Source organism: Poecilia latipinna, unplaced genomic scaffold (assembly GCF_001443285.1).
Source record: "Poecilia latipinna isolate Pla-1442-1.1 unplaced genomic scaffold, P_latipinna-1.0 Scaffold104, whole genome shotgun sequence".
Classification (NCBI taxonomy): Eukaryota; Metazoa; Chordata; class Actinopteri; order Cyprinodontiformes; family Poeciliidae; genus Poecilia; species Poecilia latipinna.
The window spans coordinates 783,965-808,419 of NW_015112720.1; the positions used below are offsets into that span (position 1 = coordinate 783,965).

Here is a 24,455-nt window from a genome sequence, read left to right on the forward strand (position 1 = left end):
AAATTTAGGTTTTAAATGCTCAAACCATCAATGTTCATCTAATAGATTATGATTAAAGTAATTATTTTATGGCATTAAAACAATAGTAAGACTAATTTGTTCTTGCAATTGAAGAACAGTGTTTTGATTAAACTCTTTTGCAATATGAATTGACGTCCAGTTTTCTGTCAAATCAGGATCTGAATTAGTGTTAAACTTTTGGAAACGTTAAAATAAGATGCTTGGTCACTTCAGTGTTGGTTATTCATGCGTTTTATTATTTAAACTTTTTTTTTTTTTTTTCTGAATCTCCGTACCACCAATTTCATCACCAACTTATTTCTGTCAAATTAAAACATAATTTTGATGTTTGATCAGTTAAACCTTACAAAGTATCAAATCCCTGTTATTTTATGGGTTTATCCTTACTTACTCCCTCAGATGATTTTCCATGTTAGTTTTGCTAAAACTTTTAGTCAGTCTCAGAAGTTTCTTACCATAATAGCACAGGTATGATCTCGAAACAGCAGGTTGCACATCGAAACACAGCGGTGATGCATTCAGTCAACTTTATTTACTTGTCTTGCCTCCTTTGTGCAGCTTGGCTCTGTAGCTCCCACCCTCCCACACCCTGTGTAGCCTTCCAGCAGAGCGTTTCTCGATCAGTGACTCATTACAAGGAAAAAAAAAAAAAAAAAGAGAGAAAAGCTTTCGACATTAACAGTCCCCGTATAACACCGACATCGGCGATAAAACGAGCTCCAGGCTGCTGAAGTGCAGCTCGGCTGTTCTTGAGATGGCACAGAGCAACAGGAGAAACGAGCGGAGGAGAGTGATTAAAAGTTAAACGTATGCTTCGATTTAAAAATCTGCAGGTCTGTGAATGTTAGATTGCATGAAAGCTCAGACAGTTTCCCCCATCGCTCTCTTTCTCTCTCCAGGAGAAATACCTGCAGCATTAGCCATCTGTATAACATTGCGCACACACACTACTTTATAAGGAAGCCAAGTGGTTGGGCATATTGGAGGTGGTGCTTGGTGTGCTTTCAGAACACAGATGGATGAAAACAGGACTTAGGCAAAATGAGCAAAGGAAAAACAATAACTACTCTTTGGCAAATGCAAATAGAGCACTTTTGGCTGAATAACACTGAAAAAAGGATGAAGCATTTGGATGCATACAGTACAAAGAGTTGAGAGGTTTCAGACTATTCAGCTTCCCTCAAAGGTTCCCCACCATATTTTAAGAACGCATTACTAAACTACCAACCTATTAGATCTGATCTCTGGACCCTTCATCTTTGCCTCTGCTGAGATTTCAAGTGTCGGTGTAAAACTCACACCGACGCCGCAGCGCTGAAACTCTTTTTCATCAATAAATATGCGCCACATATTTATAGTCATAAAAAACAGATGTTGCTGAAAGCAAACTGACGAGGCACGAACACAAGAGACACAGGAGTAAAGTGCTAAAAAGCCAGCGATTGGCACAAAATGAGACATTTTGATTTCTGTCAAGAGTCATGATGCAGTTTCTACCATGCACAGCCCAAAACTGACAGAAACAACAGGATCAGCGTCACTTCTTGAAAACTTTGTGCTCCGTCACCTTTTCATCTCCACAGATGTTTACTCTCCCACTTTCAGCTGAGGGAGGCTGAAGTCCTTCATATTTCGGCTGCTTGCCTAAGTAAAAAAAAAAAAAAAAGAAGAAGAAGACGGAGAAAAAACCAAGGCTAATGGATGACGTGAAGATATCTGAGGTCCGAGTACAGAAGGTTAACCAGCAAGGCCAGGAGGCGGGGTCCATCTTTGACACAATGCCCTGGGTATCGGATGAACTGCATTGCCTTATTTAAAGCCTCCTGTAGCTCAGCGTACTGCTTATTGCTGGACATGGCCTCCAACATCCCCAACATCTGCATCCACCAGGGGAAAAAAACAGGAAGTCCAAGCTACGTTTAAGAAACTATATATATATATATATATATATAAAAAAATAAAATAAAAAAAAGCATAAAAAAAAGCAGTTATTGTGCATACCTGTTGTGCTTTTGGAGAAACCTGTAAATCTGTGGTGGGTTGGAGCCTCAGCTCGGTCTCTGACAGCACCTGGATGGACAGGAACGCTGCCAGGCTGCGGACCACCACCCTGAATCTAAACAGAGATTAATCACCTTTCTGGAAGCAAAATTTAAGGCTTTTTAAGATTACTACCCACAAGACTGAAGTAAAAACGGCTTAAATTGAGTTACTTAAGCTATTTAAAAATAAATTCATGCCAAAAGAAACTTACATTTTGAGATTAATCTCAGAAAGTTTTGAGAAAAAAAGTGGAATTATTTCAGTTTGAAATGTAAAAAATCTTCAAGCAAAAGTCACTAGTAACTCAGAAATTTTAGGCAGAAATTAACTTTTTTTTTTCTATCCACAATGGCCCTGAGGTGCCGTCAAATTTTAGAGCTGAAAATCACTCGATTAACAAGTGACTTTGTGAATTTCCTTTGGTTTTATCTGTATTATGTATATATAGATTTAATCTCCTTAAAAAATAATATACAAATTTAAGGTTTACTTAATTATAATTGAAGATCTAGTATGCAACACTATCTAGTAACCCTTCAAATCAATACAGACTCCATTAATACAATAGATGGACGCTCACTTATTAGAAACAGGAGACCTCTTCCCAAGGCCTATGGCTCCCAGCAGCCCAGAGTTCAGCCTTTCCTCTCCCAGCTGAAGCAGCCTGGTCTGCAGCCGCACCAGCCCCATGATGACCCCTGACCCCTCAGTGTTTCCTGCCTGCGGCTGCAGCTGCTCCACTGACAGGTTCAGGGCTTTGTGCCACCAAAGGAACAGCTTAGCTTCATCGCCCGGACCGCTGGAGACAGACAAGAACCTCCAGATGAAATGTCTCTAACAGGCTGCCGGATGCAGAGAGCTTAAAATCGACTAGGGTCCAACCTGGGGAAGACCTGCGTGGTCCACGTGTTGATGAGAGCCAGGATCCTCCTCTGATTAGCTGCTGTGTATTCGCTGTTGAGGCGTTGCAAGATGAAGGCGTAGAGCGTCAGGAAGCTGCCTCCTGATTGGCTCTCGGAGAGGAAGTCGTCCATTGTGAGTTCAGGCACCTGCAGCGATGCCAACACGGGGCCCCAGCCGACAGACTCTTCCTCAGCTTCAACAAACACGACAAACAGGAAGTTAGGATGACTTGAGGGGAGACGTGTTTTAACCACCAGCAAAAGGGATTTTAACACCAATATACACATAATTCTGAACTGGAAGGTGGATTATTTTTTTATGATTTCTTTCCAAATTAAAATCTGGAAAAGTTGTATTTTTATTGTCTTTTTGTAGATATTTACCAGCTTTCATAACTGCAATTTCAGGTTTTTGCCCATTCTTATACAAATAAAGTCAAGCTCATTAAGATTTAACGAAGAGTTTCAGTGAATGGGTGATATTCAAGTCTTGGTGCAAACTCTCAGCTGGATTAAAGTCTGAACTTTGACTGGGCCATCACGACACATGACTATGCTTTAAGCCAAACCATCCCAATGTAGCTCTGGGTGCATATTTAAGGCTTTTCTCTGACTGGTATGTGAAGCTCTGTCCCAGTTTCACATGTTGCAGCTCTGAACACGTTTTCTCCCATAATTATTCTGTATTTAGCCTTTCTGTCTGTTCGAAACAAATCCTTCAATTCAATGTGGGGACGATGTGTTCAGGGCCAGGGTGCAGTGTTAGCATTTTGCATGTAGACATTTTGTTCTCATCTGACCAGAGCACCTTCTCCAACATGCTTGCTTTTTTATTTTCTCAATTTCACAATTATGGCTCTGTTTGTGTCACAAACACACACACACACACAAAATAAAAATAAAAAAATCACAAAGAATCTTAACTGAACTTTGTGAGTACAATGTGCAAAAACGTGCAAAAATTAAAGCAGAACTGAATAAATGAGCAAGAGGTAAACCAGCTCTTGCTCACCATGGTTGAAGTACGCTGTGATGCAGGCCTCCATGATGCGCGTCATGTGCCGCACCGACGCCAGGCACCGGGAGCAGGCCGTGAGTAGAGGCAGGATAGGACAGCCCCTCCCTTTCCTGTCCAGCCAGGTAATGACGTGAGCAGCCAGCGCCTCGCCTGTCGAGACCCCGACTCCGTTGAGCAAAGTCAAGGCGTCGCTGAAAAGACCACAGAACGCCATGTGCCTCTGCTCCAAGCCCACGTCTGCAGAGGGAAGAACAAGAGAGAAAAGATGAACCCAAGACGATGAGAATCATAGAGGCGATGGATGACGTCACCAAGAGACTGTTGACGACAGGCGGACAGGACACCTGGTGGGTTGAACGTCACAACGCTTTCCAGAAGCGTCTCCAGCTGAGCCTCCAAGCTGCTGAGGCTGATCTCGCCTCCTTGCTCCAGGGTCACCAGTGACTTCACAGACCAGGAGACGTAGCCTCCGGCCTTCAGGGTTTCCTCCTGACACAACAAACAGGAGGTCAGATTTTCTGTGGTTTCAGCTGAAATTATTCACAGCGACAAGATACAGTATGTTTTTACAGAAACAGATTTATTTATTTAAGTCAATTTCTTTTTTTTCTTTTTTTTTATTAAAAGCTGAAATAAGATGCAAAACATAAAACATTTTCTACATTCACAGTAAGTTAGTTGTTTTATGAAGGCATTTCTTTAAAGATTTTTATCTTTTGCTAACTCCACCTGTTCTTAGCAGCATGCTACAAGACAAAGAATCGGAGCGTTGCATCAGCTGGTCTCCAAAAATAGCTAGGAACAAGGATTTGCTGTTGCAGCTATAAGATGTGTTTCTTTCATGTGTGTAAATCAGGGCTGGCAGAGAACTCTGGATTGTTAGTCTAAATTTAGTGTGGGTGATGCAAGACTCCAGTTGAAACAAAAGATGTGCCAGTGTGGGGCAAGAGCCATGCAATAATAAAATATTAATGACTTTTTATACTCGTAGCGCTAAAGCCTTTTCCTTTTCCTGGTTTGTTGAGTCCTTATACTTCTACTCTCATCGAGAATTGATCATATATCTATAAATACTCTAACGTCCTCAAAATATAACACAAAAATAATATTATTTTGATGTTTAAATCATGTCATGAATGACAGTGATGCTTGCTAGCTTGTTCAAGATGAAAAAAATAAAAAATAAAAACCCGTCACACCTGAATGCATTTCTGTTACAGATTATCTCTGAGTGTCAAGGTAGTGATACTGAACTTTGGTGCAAAACACCCACTGACTTTTGCACTATTATCAAACTTCTATGAACACACTACGTTTGTTTATTGAAGGATTAAGACCAAAATGAATCAGATTAACAGGATTTTCTTGAACTGCACCGTGTAATCAGATTATGACCCAATTTCTTTGAAAAATGTAATTAAATTAAGAAGATTTAATGTATTTGAGCGCAGAAAGGGAATTATTTTTAATGACTGCTTTAATCTTTTCTATACCTTTCCAACCTTGGAAAATGGAAAAAAAAAAAATTCTGATTTTGTTTATTCGGAAATAAAGAGCCTCATTTTGTCAGACCTGGTGTGGAGCTTCACTGGGATGTGGATGGAGCCCCGCAGCACCACGAAGCAACTTCAGGAGCAGCTGGGGGCCAGAATCACCACTGAGCAGCAGAGATGGAGGATAGTGGGTGCCTACGTATCCCAGAATGCCCTGGTACGAAGACAGGTCCAGTTGGTACCAAGGCAGAGAAGTGGACTGAACCAGCAGGCCGAGCAGAGGGGAGTCCTGGAGGGAAACGTGAACTCAGTAAATAGTGACGCCACCTTAATGTCTACAACATCTGGACTCACCTGTTTGCTGAGGAGCTGCTCCTCTTTGGCCAGAAACACCAACATGTATAACAGATAGACCAGCATGGTGTGCGAATCCTTCTGCGTAGCCACGGATGACAGAGCCAGATAGGATCCTGAGCCGGGAGGCGTTTCTGAGTGGTCGCTTAAAACACTGACCCAGTTCACTTCACACATCAGCTCACCCATGAACAGGAAGCAGCTCTTGGGACTTCCTCTCTCCACCTGAAGGCATAAAGTTCAATGAAAGCCTGCTTTGTCAAAATGCAAGGAGTGGAGTTTTTCACAGAGACACTGAGAAATTTGTTACAATAATGAGGAAAACATCTGCAAAAAGGAGTGGAAGAAATACAAAGTTGTTTCTTTTAACAAAATCACTTTAAAAAAACGGTTTTACTTTAGTAATCTAGAATAATAAGGAGTGAGATCTTAGGATCAAGTCTTCAAATCATCAATTATATATCATTTATATGCAATTTTGAGTTAATAATGACAAAAAAAAAAAACTTTTCTGTCCTACCATCACAAACAGAAACATGCAACTTGCTAATCTCTGATGCCACATTACCTGGAAATGTGCGCTTTGGTCTGAAGAGACTAAAACTGGTGCAAAGTTTAGAATAAAGTATTTTGAATAAGTTTAAAGTTAGATTAGGTGTTGAATATTAAGGCATTTATATTAAGTATTTACATGTATTTTTAAGAACCTTCACCTCAATATATTTCTTTGTCTTCTTGGTTTATTTAAAAGGGAAGAGAAAATACTAATTAGATGAGAAGGAAGTGAAAGTAAATATAATAATGATTTGAGAAACCTCAGGTAAGAACATAATCTATTTGAGTTATGGTAAAAAAAAAATGGCACAAGTTAAATGTATATGAAGTAAACACTTTATACAACTATTGAAATTGGCAGATAATGTGATTTATTTTCCAGCTGTGTCTGGATTGTAGAAACCAGTGTATTTTACTAGATGGCTGCCTTTCTTTTGTTTCGCAGCAAAGCAGAGTTGGTCCATCTTAGGATCTCCTGCTAATATTAGAAGCTGGCTCCAAGTGCCAGATTAACAAGCAGGGGGTCAGACTGTGTCTCACATTGAATAAATGCTCCATGAGCTGAGTGTCCGGGTGCAGCTGCCTCCAGGGCAGGCTGCGGAGGTGTGTGTGGTACAGGTACAGCAGGTACTCAGGCGTGCGGGGGGAGGTGCAGCTCTCACAGTACTTCATCAGACACAGCCACAGGGCCCCTCTCTGTCCAGGCAGCAGGCGATCTGAAAAAAAAAAAAAAAAAAGACACATAGGGTCAGATTAGGGAGAAGAAAGAGGTTTGGATTTATTCTCCCAGTAGCGAAAGACTTGCCTCTGAATTTGTGATGAAGTGTGTCGGTGAGCTGGACGTACAGACCGACCAGACATCCTGCTGCGACTGCGTCCGTCTCCAGCCAGGGGTAGCACTTCCCATTGCTGGAAGACAAACATGTTTATCTTGGGATTTTCTCATGATGGCCTTTAAATCGACTTTTCAGCTTTAATTTTGTTACACTTTGGTCATTTTTGTGGTATCGTGTGTAGTTCGCTTTGTTTGTCCAGGTTCTATTTCTTTATAGGTTCTTGAATCCGTTTTAGGAGGAATCAGTAAATCTTGCAAATTTCTGTTTGCTGAAAAGAGATTTCCTTCCTCGCATGTTTTATTGCATTCTCAGAAACTTTAGGAATAAACACTTTTTTTTCTTTGAGACCTGAAAAGACGGGCCTCGAGTAAAAAGGGGGGAAATAGATATTTTAACATGTGATGATATGTAAAAGCTTAGAACCAGGAGATCTACGTACCTCATACCCCCACTGAATGTTTCATATATAAAATATTTCTAAAACAACAGATTCCTGACTAGATAAAACAGCAAAGAAACAAGAATAGGGTTGCAAAATGTTAATGTTTTGCCATTTCTAGAGTCTGTTCTGGTTCACACAAAGCTCACCCCTTCATGCAGACAGAGATGCTTTAACGCACTTACCCTCCATCAGTGGCGTCCAGAGGAAAGATCCACGGCGTAAACAAGTTCACCAGCTTACTGTGCAAATCCTGCAGAGCTGTGGGACGAATGACACATTTTCTTTCATAATGACAGCAAACAAAAGCATCTGCACGGAACTAAAAGGTCAATCACTCCCAGCTTTCTCCTCTCCGACACGCAGTAGTTTGTGTTTTTACCTTTCATTACTTTGCTGCTGCCTACTGGCTCTCTGGTGCAGCTGCTGACCTGTGTGTTGAAAAGGCAACCAATCAGATGTTCCCAGAAGGTAACGACATCACTGATGTAGGGAACCCAGGCGGAGTACAGGCCAAAGCTGCGGAGGTCGGCCTTACTGAGGCGACTCCGCAGGAAGTAGTCACTCAGCCAGTTCACGGTCTCCTCCACCTGATGGCAATCAGAGAAGCAATTCAAAAACTGTGGATTACTCCGAAAGCATTCAGTCATCTACAGAATAGTTTTCAAGAATAAAAAAAGTTTAAGTTAGAATAAAAAAACCACCAACAGGGATTACCTGCTGAGGAGAGAGACTTATGGGGGATCGGTAAGGGGAAGCTGTGGCGCCCACTGCGGAGCTGAACGACGGTTCAGGTTTGTTCTTAGAGCTGCGGGTTGGAGGCAAGCAGCCCAGAACTCGCAGGGTCACTTTCCAGCACTCTGGACTCAGCAGCTGGTCTGCAGAACCTGATCGGATCATAAAATGAGTTAAAGAAAGAAACGACACATCAAACATCAATATGCAGGACAAAAAAAAGGCTGCAGACATTCTATTCGTCTTCGTGACTTTCTCCAAATCCTTGAAGATTAAGAGTCTGACTCCTTAGGATGATTCAGCCTCCATCTTGTTTATTTACCAGTCTAATCTTCTGCTGGTAAAAAATATGAGTAAGAGGCACAACTTCAGGGGGATAAATGCGGCTTTCTGCCTGGGCTGCAGGAAGAGTAATGGCTTGGTAATAATGTCAAACATCACAAACAAGAAATGGATACAGCTAGTCTGACATAAACTGACATTTTCATGTGTTTTCAGGCTCGCTTTTATTCAAATGTACACAGAGAGACATGCACTTTAAAAGGTCTTTAAAAAAAAAAGACAGGGGGACAAATATGGAAAAATAACTACATATAACTAAACTAAACCAGGCATTTATCAGCATTTAATCTCAACTTACTGGTCATCAGCAGACGCAGGCAGTCGCTGTAATGGTCGGGAAAATGGTGGCGTAAAAGCAAGGTCCAGTGTTTGGCGAAGAGGTGAAAAGGCATGAGGAGTTCTGACTCGGGGTCTCGGCCGCAGACGCACAGAGCTCCGTGGACCAGCTCCAGCAAACGGGTTCGCTCCGAAAACACGGGATGAGCCTCGTTCAGCCACTGGGAGAGATCGAACTGCCGGAGAAAACAGACAGGCTGCGGGGTTACATGCATGTCTGTAGCGGATTCATCGTGTTTTATTTTTTGAGTGAGAGCAAACCTTAGTGAGCAGCATGAAAATGATGTCGGCGGTGTCGAGGTGAAGGGACGTCACCACGTCTTGGTAGAGGAAGACAAACTGATCCGGAGCTGCGTTTGGCGTGAAGAAAGGGGAGAGGAGGGGACAGAGGAGCCGCTGCTCCAGGATGGTCTTCAGGACACGACCGCACTCTTTTGGATTGCCCTGGATGAAAACCTGCACAGCAGAATCACAACTATCGATTTAAACTCACGAGAAAGTCTAACTACTGAAAGAACTCTCAGTTCAGTCACTGTAATCTCCAAACAACATGCTAACAATCGACACCTTAACAAATAACCCACTTAGGTTTAACAAACTCTCAGTGTAAGGATGAGCTGTACTTGAACAGACTTGCTGGTTTCAGTGTGTGTGTGTGTGTGTGTGAGTGTGTGTGTGTGTGTGTCCAGTTCCCACCTGTCCGAGTATCTCCACACACGAGGAGAGATACTGGCGTGTCGGTGGGTGTCGCAGGGTGTCCTCACACACAAAGGAGACCACGTGGTAAAAGGCGGACACCCCGACTTGCTGCACCGCCGGAGATTTCTGAGCTTTGTAAATATTCACCAGAGCTCTGAGTGAAGGAGTCAGAACAGGTGTGTTAAACCAATGAAGCTCTTCCTTTACATTTGACTGTCCTTAAAGTATTGCTGATATTGTGTGAAGTAGGGGAGCGTGTTGCTACTGACGTGATGAAGTTCTCGGTGTGAACTGCAGCTTGGGCCAGGCTCTGAGGCGGCGGAGCCATGGCGTCAGTCTGCAGCTTCTTGACGTCTCTACGCAGAGATGTCATCTGGTTGTGGACCGCCTCCTGTCTCTGGACACGCTCACACTACACAGATACACAAACATCAGACAAAGTTTACAAAAACGATCCTCTGATGTGTGATTTTTCTCACGCAGCGACGGGTCGTACCGTGACTGTGATGTTTGCGGCTCCCTGACACGGCTGGCCTCCCTTCCCTTTGCACTCCAGAGCCATGCTAACTTGCTCTGGTCGGTTCTTGAAGAGCAAAGGGAGGTTCTCCAAAATCTCCTGCTCCATGGCCACCTGCTGCGCTTCACGTGCAACCGCAATCCTAAAAAAACGAATTGAAATATTTTAAAAACAAAAAGAAATCTTTGGATTTATTTTTATTTTTTTAAACAAATTGCAAGTAAGTGCAACAATATGCTTGACTGTTTTTGACACGTACCTGGCCTGGTCCTGTAGAACGCCGAGGTCCTGCTGTAAAAGTCTGGCCGCAGCTTTCGAGTCAGTGAGGCAGGAGGGGGAAACCTCGGCCACGGGAGCCTGGAGCTGCTGGAGATCCGGAGCCGGGAGGGGAACCGGATGCTTCTCCAGGTTGGACATGATGCGCTCCCGGGCTGAATCCACAGATACACAGAAATACTCTAAGAATGTTTTAGTCCACGGTTATTCATGTGTTCATAGATTACATTTGACAAATGGATGGAAAAAGACAAACGGATGAATGTAAAGCTTGTTGGATGAACTGATTCAAGGATTATTTGGATTAATTTACGAACGGATCATACGTGGACGCAGCACAACGTGGATATTTCCAGCGCAGATATCTTAGTAAACTTAAAATAAGACAAAACTAACTTACAAGTAACTTTTCAGCAAATAATCTGAGCTTGTTTTAAGTCAATAATTCATTAATATACATGAGAAAGTACTAGTTCCACTGGCAGATTATTTCACTTTTAGCCAATAATAAAAGAATTATTGACTTAAAACAACCTCCATTTTCTAGATGAACAGTTATTCTTATTTCAAGTTAACCAAGATATTTACACTAGAAAACAGACCAGGAATACTTGGTAAGATTTTGTGTTTTGCAGTATGTTTTAAAATTCTAAGACATAAATATTTGTCCACCATCCTGTTGTCACTACATGCCTACTGATGCAAGTCCTTTATAATTTTGGTACCGTTGCTCAGGCCGGTGCAGTCAGCGAAGCCCGGGTTCTGGGTCTGGAGGAAGGTCGGCTCACTCTGCACCTTCTCCCACAGAGACAAAACCTCCTGCTCGTCGTACTGCAGACGCTCCTGGTCCACGTACTCCAGCCAAAGCTCCTAAAAGAAAAAACATCCAGTTCAGCTGAAAAATAATGAGCCATTACAGGTCGATAAGAAAGCCACCGACCTGCTGCCGCTGCATGACCTGAGCCAGTCTGTGAGGCTCGTACTCTGGTGGCAGACAGGGAAGGTAAACCTCCTGCTTCTGCAGCATCTCGTCATCCAGCCACAGAGCGAAGACGCCAAACAGCCTGCAGGAAAACCATCAGCGGACTCGCCAGAGAACGGCAGCTTTAAAACGACAGCAGCTGAAACTCGCTGTCAGGAACTTACCGGACCAGTTCTGAGTGGAGCTGGGGAGAGGTGAGGTAGAGCGGCTGGGGGTTCAAGGGGCTTTCGTCTTCCTGGCTCTCTGATGAGGGGCTGTGTGGCGGGGGCACCCTGAGCGCCTGGCTGGCTGTGTGGTGGAAATCTGACACCTCTTGTATCCTCTGCCTCAGATCTTTTAGCAAAGCAGCCTGAGAAGAAGTCTGGAAGAACCTCCTACCGATGCATCCCCCGGCCGCCAGCCTGGTGGGAAACAGAAACGGTTGTTTGTTTTTCTCTTTTTTTTTTTTTTCTTATTGCGCATCTTTTTTTAAATTAGAAAATTCATCTCACCCGTACTCTGGTCCGGGCTGCCTGAGATAGAGCTGCAGGAACTTCTGCCAGATGAGGGGAAGGAGGGGGTGATCCGGTGGCGTGGCCAAGGCCTGGGAGGCCCAGCGGTACAACTGAAGCCGCTGCAGAGACGGGGCTACGGGCAACTTCAGCTTCTGCTGCGCCTTCTGGCTCAGACACAGAAACGCTCTGGTCACGTACCACAGCTTTATAAAAGCTAAATTACTAGCACAGTATTTATCTCCAATAAGTTAACATTTTGTTTCTGAGGAGACAAACTTTCTTCTAATCGCTTAAATAGTCTTGAGCAAGAGATTTCCAAACTTTCTAAAAAGTTTTCAAAGTTTAGTCTACTTTTCAAGTATCTATAGCCCAGTTCTACAGTGAGAATCACCTCAAAAGGCAACAGATACGTTATTATAAAACTTCTGCAATGTCCTGTATCTTTGCATGTTCTTTGTTTGTATCCGCAGGAACAAAGCTGGTCAAATATTTACTTTTGTTCATGATGGCCATGGATGCCATTAATATTGATTGTGTTGTGGTTTGAATTGTTCTTTTTTCCAGAATGAAGGGACTATACATCACAGTCAACTTCTGGTACTTTTATAAAAATGAATTGGGCGCACAAATGAATTGAGCCTATAACTAAACATACTTATGGGCTCAAATGCATACATGTGGTCCAACTAATACAACTAATACTTGGCTGAATCTCAATTAGCAAGCTGCTGAGCAACCAAAAATCTTTCTGTTCATCATTAGCATTATCCAGGCTGGATATTTGACCAGGCTCACCTTTAAAAAATGGCATAGTTCATTTAAAATATTTGGGTTTTCCTGGTATGGACCAACATTTTAAACATGTACAAAACATTTTTTATACAGCTAATGTGTGGATCAAAACAGAAAGTTTATTTTTAAACCAGAACATTTCAGTGTGCATCTACCTTTAAGGCCTGATCCGGGGAGATGCTGGGCTCAGACAGCAGCTCATTCTCAACGCAGCGTCTCAGCTGAGATTCTTCCTCAAACATGGCCTCCGTGTTCAGGACGAGCCAAGCAAACCAAACCTGTGGCGAACAGCAGCGCGGTCAGAACCGGGACAAACACCACCTACAGCACATGTGTGGACTGTAGCTTTGGGAATCCGTACCTCTCCGCTCAGGGACTGGCCCTCGATGAAGGATGGCGTGGCGTTTCCAGCAATCCAGCCAACCAGAGAGGAGAGCAGACCCCGATCTCCATGGTAACCTAGAGCATTCTACGTAAACAGATAATATTCAAAGATTGATGGTGCAGCTGTTTAGGATCCCTCGCCATCACCACGCCGAAGGCAGTTTACAGAGCTGCATTCATCTCCAACTATTGGCCTCACAAGAATCCCTCAATGATGTAAACACTGCAGATACCTTGTGCTGCTGGTACAGGAGCTTCTGCACACATTCCTCCTGGTGGTGAATGAAGGCAGCACAGCAGATCTGATCCAGGAGGAACAGAACCGTTTTGTCACGATACCACAGATTCTGCTGGGTCAGGATTCCCACCCAAAACTCCAAAACGGCAGCGGCACCGACACGACCGGGCCTGGAGCTCTCCGTCACATGACTCTGACAGAAAAAAAAATACAAAAGTTTTCAGATTTTAGAGATGAAAGATCTTCTGTTTTTCTTCTGAAATATCCAACATCCTTCATTACAGGTTTTCAAAAAAGCCTGTGGGGAAAATAAGACCATGAAATCAAAATTTTTTAAAATCTCAGCAGCGTACTTTCATTTAGCGCTGGCTACTATCTATCCACAAACAATGCCAATAATTCGCTCTATTTATACTCAGTTCTCAGTTTAAAAAAAAAAAATAGTTCAAATGTATCAATAAAACCTGAAATGTATGTACATTTCTGCTCAGAACTAAAAATTTCACTTTAAATAGTTTGAATTTACCTTTAAGATCTCACTTTTTCCATTTCCTGACAACTTCAGATCTGTTGCGTTCTCATTATAAAAGCCATAATGATGTACCTGAATGACGCTGTTCAGCAGACGGACATTGTCCCCGTAGTTGGTTCCTGTGAGCAGCGGCGCCACCCGGTGTGTGACCTGCTGCGTCACACCTTGAGGACACACACTGTCGTACTGCAAGAAAAGCTGGATGCAGCTGACAAAGCTGGCAGAAGACGACAGTTCCAGGAAAATATGTTAGTTTGGGGGAAGATGCAGCTGTAGCCTCCACATGGTGCGTCACAGGTCTTCCTGACTTACTGAGAATTCTTCAGGAGGTAAAAGCTCAGAGGGTAGGTGGGGGGCAGGATGTTGTCCAACAGATGCACAGCAGCTCTCAGGTAGCGGGACTGAATCAGACTTTTTAGCAACTCAACTCCATCCGTGCAGAAGTTTTCCAAACTGGAACAATAAAAAACACAAATGACATCTAGTTCAACTCCTAAAAGTAAATCTCACACCTTCTACGAGTGGGAACAAACCTGTGCCCCACCGTCGTCATAGCGAGGGACAAGTAGCAACCAATAGGGAGGCCAGATTTTACAGCCCTGAGAACAGAGTGCATGCTGGGAGCATGGGTAAGCTCTGGAGGGGGGTTGGAAGCCAAGGCTGGTACCGTCCAGCCCCCTTTAGGGCTCTGGGCGTTACCATGGAGCTTCAGCCTCAACAGCAGCTGCCACGCCCACTGACTAAAGGACGCTTCTGGAGACACGCCCAGACGAAGGACGCTGGCTAGATAAGACACCTACAGGTGGGGAAAAAAAAGGGAGACGTTTTTGAAAATGAGAAATGAATTCAGTGCTAAAGCTGTTTGCAAAAAAACAAAACAAAAAAAAACATCAGCATGTCACCTGTTTGATTCCCTCGGATATGAGGCCACTGTATGGTTTGTCTGTGAGATATTTCTGATAGGCTTCAGCCACCAGCAGAGCCACCTCACTGTGGAGGACAGAAGCCAGCGCCAAAGAGCCGTCCTGTAAAATAAAAAATAATAAAAAAAAAAAACCCATTTATAATTTATAGACATTTATAAACTTCCAACAAGTTCAGAAACAATTCAGTGCACATGTGACCACCTGAGTGTAACCCCAGTTCAGACCCTCCAGGATGACACAAGCCAGTCTGTTCTCCACTGCAGACAGCGGGTTCTGGAGCAGCCAGGCTCCAATCACAGATATCTCCTCTCTCTGCGGCTTCCACAGACTCAGGGGAAGCTCTTTGCACAAGTACAGAGCCATCTGAAACGCACAAAGCAGAACCTAGTGTACGTAACATCCGAGAATGTATTGCGTTTTGATTCATTTAAAACAATTCTGTCGCAGCTGTTTAATGGACTAACCATTCCTACAGACTGGATGGTCTCTCTCAGTCTCTCCAGGAGCACAGAGATGATGTAGGGATGGGCTGTTGCTATGGCAGCCAGCAGCTCCCTCCCCACCTTAGAGTAAGTTTCTCTGGTCGACAAACTAACGTAAGACACCTGAGGAATACCAAAAAAAGGTCAAAGGGGATTCTTATTGTTTGGTGTTAAATGAGAAGAGATAATCATTAACCAGGTATGCAGCACAAATAGTCACAGGAATACGATCAATTGTACTCTGTGCAAGTAGAAGAACAGATAAGATGCTCTCTGTTTATGAACACAGATAGCAAATTTCATTTTAAGCTGTAATTATCACAGATATTCCTGGAAAAAAGAGAAAATGTTAATATGCGACAAGTTCAAAAATATCTGCTTTTTGCCCTTCCATTCAGTTTTTACTGTCTGTTAAGGGTCTTCATAAGATTTACATGTTTTATAATGTTGTAATTCCAAACTTTAATGTATTTTATTTACATTTTATGATAAACCAACACAAAGTAGTGCATATTTGTGACGTGGTAATATGCATTCAGTCCCAACTCTGAGAACATCCAGCAACATCAAATCACTCGGTGAGTAAATAGAGTCCTCTTGTGTGTAATCTGACCTCAGATGATGAATAGTGATAAATATCCACAATTTGAGGGTCATCCTTAAAGAAAGCTGAGACTGAGCTGTTCTCAAAAGAGCAGGCAGGAGGTTTGGTCTCAAGATGCACAAAGTATTTCTGCACTGAAGCAGAAATACAAAGTGCATTTGCACTACTTTGTGTTGATCTATCGACTTAAAATTCTCATAAAATACACTGACATGTGGTAGTAATTTGACAAATGTGGATAAGTTTAAAGGGTAAAAATACTTCTGAAAAGCACTGTACGTATTTACATCCGTACATGAAAAATCAACTTCTTTCCCTTCTGAATGAATTTTTGGTTGCTTAACTAACCTATGCTTTTCATTTAATGATGAATTTCCTTCCCATACCTGGTAAATCAGCAGAGTTATGGTTGTGATGAACGTGGGGTCAAAGTGCTGAGTAGGCATCGCCATGTGTGCCAGTGCAGTGAGGAGGGAAATGCCGTCAGAGCTGTTCACTTCACACAGCCACCCTTCAAATCTCTCCTGGTGCTTCAGGTCTGCAGCACACACAAAAACATTACCTTGATAACTCAGACTGACACAGATGACTTCCATTTTTTTTAAAGTCCTACAGGAGAAGAAATGCAAAATGCATCAAAATGAGGCTGTGCTGAAGAATTAATACGTACAAAGTGTGTGTTATTTAAAGGTGTTGGGGTGTGGAGAGGTCACATATCGAACTGTGTGCATAAAAATACCTCTGAGAGCCTGAATGCAGGATTCTGTGTCTCCAACAGTGCTGAGAGTTTCCAGTCCTGCTGTCTCTGCACACTGCATGACATAAAGGACCTTCCAAAGCATAGAGCTGGACAACGTCCCGTAAGGCATCTCAGACATAAACAACCAAATGCCCAGCCTGAGGAGAGAGAAGGAAGACGGGAAATAAAAGCTAAATAATTGTTTCCAGGACGGGACGGAAACCTGCGGACGGCTTCTCTCACCTTTTGTTTCTGAGAACATGCAAAACAGCTCTGAGGAAGAGGTGATCGTATTCCAGCTGCAGTTTTTCCAGAGTTAAGGAGTGAACGTGAGAGCCGGACCCACCGGCATCAGTCACACTCACATACTGGGCCCAGTGGTCACTGACGTAGCACACTGTCATTCTGAGGATGTAGAAACTTTTCACAGTTATTGTCTTTTCTGACACCGTCAAGCAGACGGGCAGCATTTGCTAGTCCGGCACTGACCGGATGATGCGTCCTATTCGTTTGACCAGCTGCCTGTAGCGAGCTCTGTTGTAGGTCTGGAGGCCGCGGGCGAGAATTTCAACGAGCGAGGAAGCGAAGGCAAAGACGCGCATCATCTTCTGACTGGAGCAGGCCTGAGGCTCGTAGACACCTGGAGGCAGAGCGAGGAGTCGCTTAATCAGTGCTCACAGTTCAGGTGAGGACATTAAATAGGATCGTTGTCAGAGCTGAAACCAGACGTTTACACGCACTGAATAAAGAGACACATACACCTTTTTTCTCGCTCTCTGAAGTTAAATCAGACCAAGATGAAATGATCAGAATTAATTAGATTTGTTAAATGCCAGAAAACATTGTGAGAACATTTTTTTAGATATTTATTTGTAACTTCTTCTTTTTTTTTTAAATTGAGATGTTTACATACATTTGGTCAGTAACAAGGGTAATTGTCTTTTAAACTGTATGACAATCATCTGGGCTTTCCTTCATTGTTTAAAGGGACAGTAATCATTCTGTATGTAAACTTCTGGCTTTAAAGACATTAATAGATAAATGTCTGATATGTTCTTTATCTCAATATTGTGCCTTTTAGCAAATAGAAATAATTCAGGTAATTCCAACTGAACTAAAACAAGGAAAATTTAGTCTGATTTGCTTCACAAAATAATAATAATAATAATAATAATAAAATGTTCATGTATCTTTTTATCCAGCACAGGTAAACTTTGGGTTTTAACTGTATATACCCACACCTCTCTCATATTTGGATAAATGCCTTAAAAAAAGTTTAACTTTGGCCAACAGCATTTTGTAGCCAAAGACAAGCCACTTTACCGCTCCTCCTCTTGTCAGAACAGTTTAAGCCAAATGGGTTATTTTCTTGGCAAAGACGCAACATCTTTCGCACACGTTTGAGGTCGAGGCTTTGCTAAAGCAGAAGCTTAAGGTTAGGTTAATTCATCCAAATAAAATCAGTCAGAGGAGTGTTTGGATCATTTTCCTGTTGGAAAACGCAACTCTGTCAAGATCCAACCGTCTAGGTATTGTGTTAAGGTTAGGTCACGCTAACTTCTGGAATACAGCTGGTGGAAATATTTACAGCACATGCAGCTAAATTTCATATTTTAAACCACTGACGCAGAATGTTGCATAAACATTTCATCCTGGACAGGGTTCAAATTAACATGACATTTGTACCTATGATACATGGACGTGAAAATGTGATTAGTTATTATTTGTGTTGTAACTGTAAAAACCCGAGTGTTGAGCGTCCTACCCTGTTTGCTCATCCCCAGCATGTGTGAGTAGAGCTGCCGGAAGGGGAACTGGCTCAGCAGGGAGATCAGATCTTCCTCACAGAGCAGGAGCCAGCTGCTCTCTGGATCTTCATCCTAAACAGACAACATTTCTCATTTATTTTTGAAATGTCTGGAGGAGCTTCATCCAACACTTGTCCTGTTTATTTTCTCATAGAAACAAGAAAGATACAAGGTCCTTACTGTTCTTTAACATGCTAATAGGTGTGTAAATATACAAAAAAAAAGCCCACAGAACTAAACATCTTGCTATGACATTTGCTCCATGGCAAGTGTTTAGTGCTGCAGCTACCATGGTTTAAATTAAAATGGCAGATACTTAACGAGTCTTTAAATGTGACTCAGTCAGAATAAATATTAAAACATTTGATTAAAAAAAATAAATCACAGACTACATTCCTAAATCCCTCTGATGCAACTATTCTTCAAGCATAAGCAACCTGTAGATTTAACAGCATCATAACATGTTAAAAATACTCAAATTAAATCAGCGTAAAGAATATCGCTCCCATATAATGAAAATGCTTTCGCATATTAAGACAGCTACTCTTTTTTTTTAAAGATATTTTTCAGGTACAAGGCAGATATTTTTCTTTATTAAAAGTTTTTATTGTTTTTACATTTTAAGAGAAGATTAAATGTTACCTCTTCTCCTCCTTCATCAACGAGGGTCCAGTTGCCAGACTCGGGTCCTGAAGCTACTGAGCTCTGACTCTCACAGGGCTTCATGTGACCCAGAAACTCTGCACGGTGCCTGCAAAACAAATAAAACAAACCAACAGGGAACCAAATGGTAAGTGAGTAAAATCAGAAGACACACTCATCACTGTCCACACCCATAGCCCTGCATGTTAAAAGGCCTTAAAATCAGTTCACATTTTATTGAAGTAAAATAACTTCATACAGAAAAAATACATATTATTAAGCAGGGGTAAAAATTCCACTTTAACAAAAAACTGATTTTACCAAAATCATTGCCACACTTATTGGCATCGCTAATTATTCCTTAAAATAAATTTATCTGAAGATTTTTGTATATTCAGAACTTCTTAGGTTGATCAAAAGTTTCTAGGAACTCCATGACTTTCCATTTCCTTGTGGTATAAATAAGATATGACATAGAGATCTTTCTGTTTCAGCCAGTAATCTGTTTTTCATCCATATTTCCAGTCTTCATTACATGACTGAGTTTTTCTCACTTCCTCTATAATTATTCAATTCATTCATCTTTTTTACCATCTCCTTCTTTGTATGTTTATTTCAATTTCTAACCTCTGTAAATCACTTTGTATTCCACCAATCTGCTGAAATGTGATCAGCAAATAAGTTTGACTAATTGAAGGTTCACTCTATCACCTGTTCAACATGGTGGAGGAGCTGTGATGCTGTGGGCTAGTACTGTTTGCAAAAGGACCTGGAAACCGTGTTAGAGGACAAGGGGTCATGAATTCTGACAATTTAAATAAAAATCTGGTAAATCGGTAACTGTAAGCTGAAAATGGGCTGTCAATAAGTGTTTCAGCAGGACAGCAATGCAAAACAAGTTTAGAAACCAAAACAAAAAGGGTTCATTAGACAAAAAGAAATGATCCTACTTCTATGAACACCTGCATTTTAATCTGAATCCTATAGAAAACCTGTTTAGTGAATCTGGAGAGAAGAGAATATCTGAGAGAACCTAAGACTTTAGAGAAATTGCAAAGGTCCCTTTATGTTTGACCTAACCTCAAGAAATCTTACAGGAGAATTGCGAGAAGATGGTTGTTCAAAATATACTTTTCAGGGTGTCAATAACTGTGACCACAAGGATTTTGTTAAAAAACAATTATTTCTGAGCCTGACAAACATTTATTTATGAAGAAGGTTGAATTTGTCTGGAGTTTTAATGCTAGATTTTCTTACTAAATGTGGATGGTGCAGTACATGTAGGTATATTTACCTGGCAGGTGACATTAAGATGGCTAATGCTTGCATAAAATGTTGCACTCCAGAGTTCCCCGAAACCTGAATCTGGTGCAAATAAAAATAATGCATGAACAGAATTCATGAAAACACTGGTAGGTTAGCAACATGAAAAGCGTGTTTTTGATTTACTTGAAGGAATGGAGCCGCCCACTTTCCCACTCCAGCAGGACAGCAGAGAAGATGACACAGCAGGTAAAGGTGCTCCCCCGATCCTCCAATACGCAGCAGGACAACAACCTGGCAGACAGGTGATCAGAGATAACCATGAAGAATATCAAAACCAAATGAATTCACCTCGAGAAAGTGGTGCGAAAATATGATTACCAGCCTTTCCAGCCACTGATGGATGTCTGTCTGGAACTGTGTGTCATCAAGGACTCTCCGGGTGAAGCTAAACAGGACACTGATGGCCTCTTTCAGAGGCTGGAGAGAACAAGGCTGGGTTTGGCTTCCAGAGCATTCTAAAATAAAATAAAAACAGGAAAACTACTTTGTCTCCTGTTCACATTAGCGGGATGTCTGAAGTTATGTCTGGAACCATCATGTTGGAGTTATTCTGAGGCGAGAAAGCTTTCAACAGTCTCACCTTTTAGTAGGCGATACAAATAGGATTCAATCTGCAGGCGAGACAGCAGAGCGGTGTAGGCGTGCAGCACCACCTTCTGGTGGAGGAGCTCACTGCAGGCCTCAAAGAGAAGCCGCAGCTCCGCCAGAACGGTCTGACTAAACTCTGCCTGCTGGAAACGATGGTATCCACAAACCTTAGCCTGGTCGGCACACACACCCTGCAGGAATGGATGCATAAAAATACATTAAAACAGAGACACACTGTATGCTTCCTTCACCGGCCCAAAGGCCCAACACTAATGAAACACCTGAAGTGTGAGCTGTTCGTCTTTGAAGCTCCAGAGACGATTCTGTGTGCTCTTGCAGTCAGACGACTGAGTGTGCAGCTGCGTGTGCGACTGGTTCAGCTGTCGGCGGCAGCGCCAGTAGTTCTGCAGCAGTTCTGTCAGTTCGTGGTTCTCCTGATGGGCCAGAGCACAGAACTGGGCGGCACAAACCTCAACACCTTCCAGCCAAGTCCGCAGCCCTTCGCCTGGCTCCCACACACTCAGCTGCTCCAGTGAAAAGGCCTGTCGAAGAAATTACACAAGGTAGAGACATGGACAAAAAAAAAAACAAAGTAAGAACGAGAAAGAAAAAAAACTGGACTATAAGCTATTCCTCTGACTTAAGATATTGGGAACATTTAGGTGATAAGCAATTTATTGTAGCTATCTGTGAGATTACCTGCATCTCTGGGGCTGTTTTGGGTAATTCTGGGTACAGTTTGCTCCTGGGAAGCTCAGCTACAGCCTTCAGAGGCTGCAAACTCAAGGGAGAGGATTCCTGCTCCGGCAGTGCCAACACTGCAGGTTCCCTCGCGCAGTTTTTCACAGCTTTCTCGTAGACCTGCGTCACAGAATCCTCCTCCAGTGCTGGAAGGGACGGGTACAGAGCAGGAGCACATGGGACGCCAAACTGAGTCGCTGCAAAAGGTTGATTCCACAACTGCGCGTCTTTTTCAGACTTGTTGGTTTGTGGTGCAGTTTTGAGCTCAGGAACCCGAGCGTCCACCCCCTCATCCTCTCTTTCCTTTAGGTTTGACTCTTTCTGTTGCTCTGTCGCTTGTGGCGTCTCTGCTGACAGATTCAGACCTGACAGCAGAGCCTCAGTCGACTCTGATGTATTTTGAGTCTGCGCTGAGGAAGGCTCTTGTTTCTCAGATGGCTCTGCTGCTGTGCTGGCGGTCTGGACGGGATCCTTCTGATCCTCTTTGGTCTCGGCTGGACAGGGAGGCAAACTGAGAGGGATCTCAGTGAAGCCATCGCAGACAGCGGATGGAGCTGGGCAGTTTTTGTCCTCATCTGCTTGCTTCTGCTTCTTGCCCAACTGAGAACATTAAAAAAATGTTTTTTTCCTTGTTAAAAACTCTTCTTGTCTAATAGTTGTGTGCATATTTGTCACATAATGCAAACTACAGACAAGTTCAAACTTGATCACTGAGTATAATGTGCAGTGTGTTTGGTAACACTTTAATTGACAGGTGTACATAAGACTGACATAACACCTGTCATGAAGATGAAGGAGTCTTCATGAATGGTTACGACTGTTGCCATGAAGTGTCATTTGATAAATAATGACACTTTCAATGCAAGGATGCATTAAATTTTGTATTAAAAATCCATTAAAATTGTCAACTTTGCATCAAGTGTCATTATTTACCAAGTGACAATTAATGACACTCTGCTGCTGCCTCTTCATGAAAGTGTCATATCAGTCTTGACCCTGCCAAATAAAGTGTTACCAATTTTATTTATTAATTTATTATTTATTATTCTGTGCATTTAAATTTAATTAATTGAAAGAATCAGGAACTATATGTTTAAGGTGGGAACACAGTCATTCACTGTCTGCAGTTAAGTCAGCTTAATATAATTACTGACTGTGAGGAAGCTGGACAAGATAAAACCTCTGCTCTAAAATCCATACATTTAAGCTCGATTTACATTTACCACACAGAAAGAGCAGCATGTTTCCTGGAAATATTTGTATGGCGAGAGGTGATAAAGATTGAACTACTTGACACTAAATATATGTTGGGAGGAGTCATGGTGAGGCTTTCTTTAAATTCAACTCTAATCAACAGGTAGATTTCAGATCTTGGGACACATTTGCGTACCAACAAGACAATGATCTCAAAAACACATCAAAACTGGAGTTGGAGTGGATAAACAGGCTTCCATTATGTTTATGGAAAGCTCTGACCTCAACTATACAAGAAAATTGTAAAATGTGCTTAGAAGTCCAACCACTTCAAATGATTTTTAAAAAATGAAAAAAACAACAAAGACGTTATTAATTGCTAGAAATATCTTGCAATCTATGTTAAACTTGTTGAGGAATATTTTACCAAAACATAAATGTGTATGTTCCCTTAAAAATAAAACTTAAGTGTTTTCTAAAACGACTTTTTTTGTGTTTTTGTTTTGCAAAAATGACCATTCTTTTCCTGAATGTGGATAAACAATAATACAGTACTTATCTAACACTGACAGCTTAATCTAAGCACTATGACTAATGATAATTGATTTTTAAAGATGTTTGTTAAATGTATTCAGTTTATTCTGAGATTACAGTTTGGCTTTTAAGGTAGTAAAAATAGCATTTTACTGTGTTCATCAGATGATAGATGCAAACACGTGTCATTCGTAGTTAGTTTAAGGAACTGGCCCGCTAACGATCACAGAAAAAGGCTTTAGAGATGACAGTGCTGGGTTTAGGGTAATCACCTGAGATTTTCCGCTGGTTTTCGGTTTGCTCTTCTTAGGTCTCACAGCCTCCATTTTTAGCGGCCTGATCCCATCAGCTCAGACCACAGACACACACAGTCCTCTGGTTAGCGTCCCGGTGGAGACAACGATCACCGGAGAACAACAGGTCATCGTCTGTTTTCAGGAAAACAGCAAGAAGCAGCTGGGACGGCGAGCAAAGTTCCGTTTGTGCTGCCAACATAAAAACTGTCCTTTAAAAATATATATATAAAGCGACGTATATAGTCCCTGTTGGAAAGATTATTCCGTCAGACAGCCACCTGAATGCCCTATAGGATAAACATTGTATCCGCACAGTTGTTAGGAAAGCGAAACCTGTGTTTGTTGATGAAACTCCTCTGAGCTAAGCTAGGCTACTCCCCATATCCTCGTTCGTAAAGATGGATTTATCCTCATTTATGTTTCTCCCGCGCCACTGTGTGTCATCCCGCTAGTTTTTCACATTATTAAAATACCATTTGTGCTAGTCAAATAAAGTGTTATGCGACGGCAACCCCAGTCTCCTGGTCAGCTGTCATTTGTTTTGTTTTGTCTGTTCCAGGAACTACAAGATCGCAATCTGTAAACAC

General features: G+C 42.2%; 1 protein-coding gene across 1 annotated transcript; it reads right to left on the reverse strand.

Annotated features, from left to right (window-relative positions):
• Nucleotides 1–201: 201 nt before the first annotated feature.
• Nucleotides 202–24,455, reverse strand: epg5 (ectopic P-granules autophagy protein 5 homolog (C. elegans)). Its single transcript, XM_015027674.1, has 45 exons — nt 23,845–24,455; nt 21,803–22,444; nt 21,385–21,645; nt 21,096–21,294; nt 20,834–20,970; nt 20,639–20,746; nt 20,484–20,554; nt 19,190–19,298; nt 18,505–18,619; nt 17,229–17,379; nt 16,983–17,144; nt 16,740–16,897; nt 16,387–16,538; nt 15,379–15,519; nt 15,116–15,277; nt 14,891–15,013; nt 14,522–14,784; nt 14,301–14,441; nt 14,061–14,205; nt 13,452–13,649; nt 13,196–13,303; nt 12,990–13,112; nt 12,040–12,206; nt 11,713–11,949; nt 11,507–11,630; nt 11,292–11,436; nt 10,550–10,721; nt 10,270–10,432; nt 10,043–10,185; nt 9,771–9,927; nt 9,336–9,530; nt 9,037–9,250; nt 8,379–8,548; nt 8,044–8,251; nt 7,847–7,922; nt 7,192–7,295; nt 6,927–7,102; nt 5,832–6,056; nt 5,557–5,766; nt 4,329–4,473; nt 3,979–4,221; nt 2,947–3,160; nt 2,645–2,863; nt 2,023–2,137; nt 202–1,898 (listed from the first exon to the last, which is right to left on the reverse strand). The coding sequence occupies exons 1-45, from the start codon at nt 23,896–23,898 to the stop codon at nt 1,716–1,718; spliced, it is 7,728 nt and encodes a 2,575-aa protein (XP_014883160.1). The 5' UTR covers nt 23,899–24,455; the 3' UTR covers nt 202–1,715.

What these genes read in the sequence shown, in the direction of transcription:
- epg5 (XM_015027674.1), bottom strand. Translation starts at nt 23,898, where the DNA reads ATGGAGGCTGTGAGACCTAAGAAGAGCAAACCGAAAACCAGCGGAAAA. An exon ending in ATCAGTGGCTGGAAAGGCTG is followed by an intron (nt 20,747 to 20,833) that starts GTAATCATATTT and finishes CCTGTCTGCCAG; the next exon opens with GTTGTTGTCCTGCTGCGTAT. An exon ending in CTGGACGCCACTGATGGAGG is followed by an intron (nt 7,296 to 7,846) that starts GTAAGTGCGTTA and finishes TTTGTCTTCCAG; the next exon opens with CAATGGGAAGTGCTACCCCT.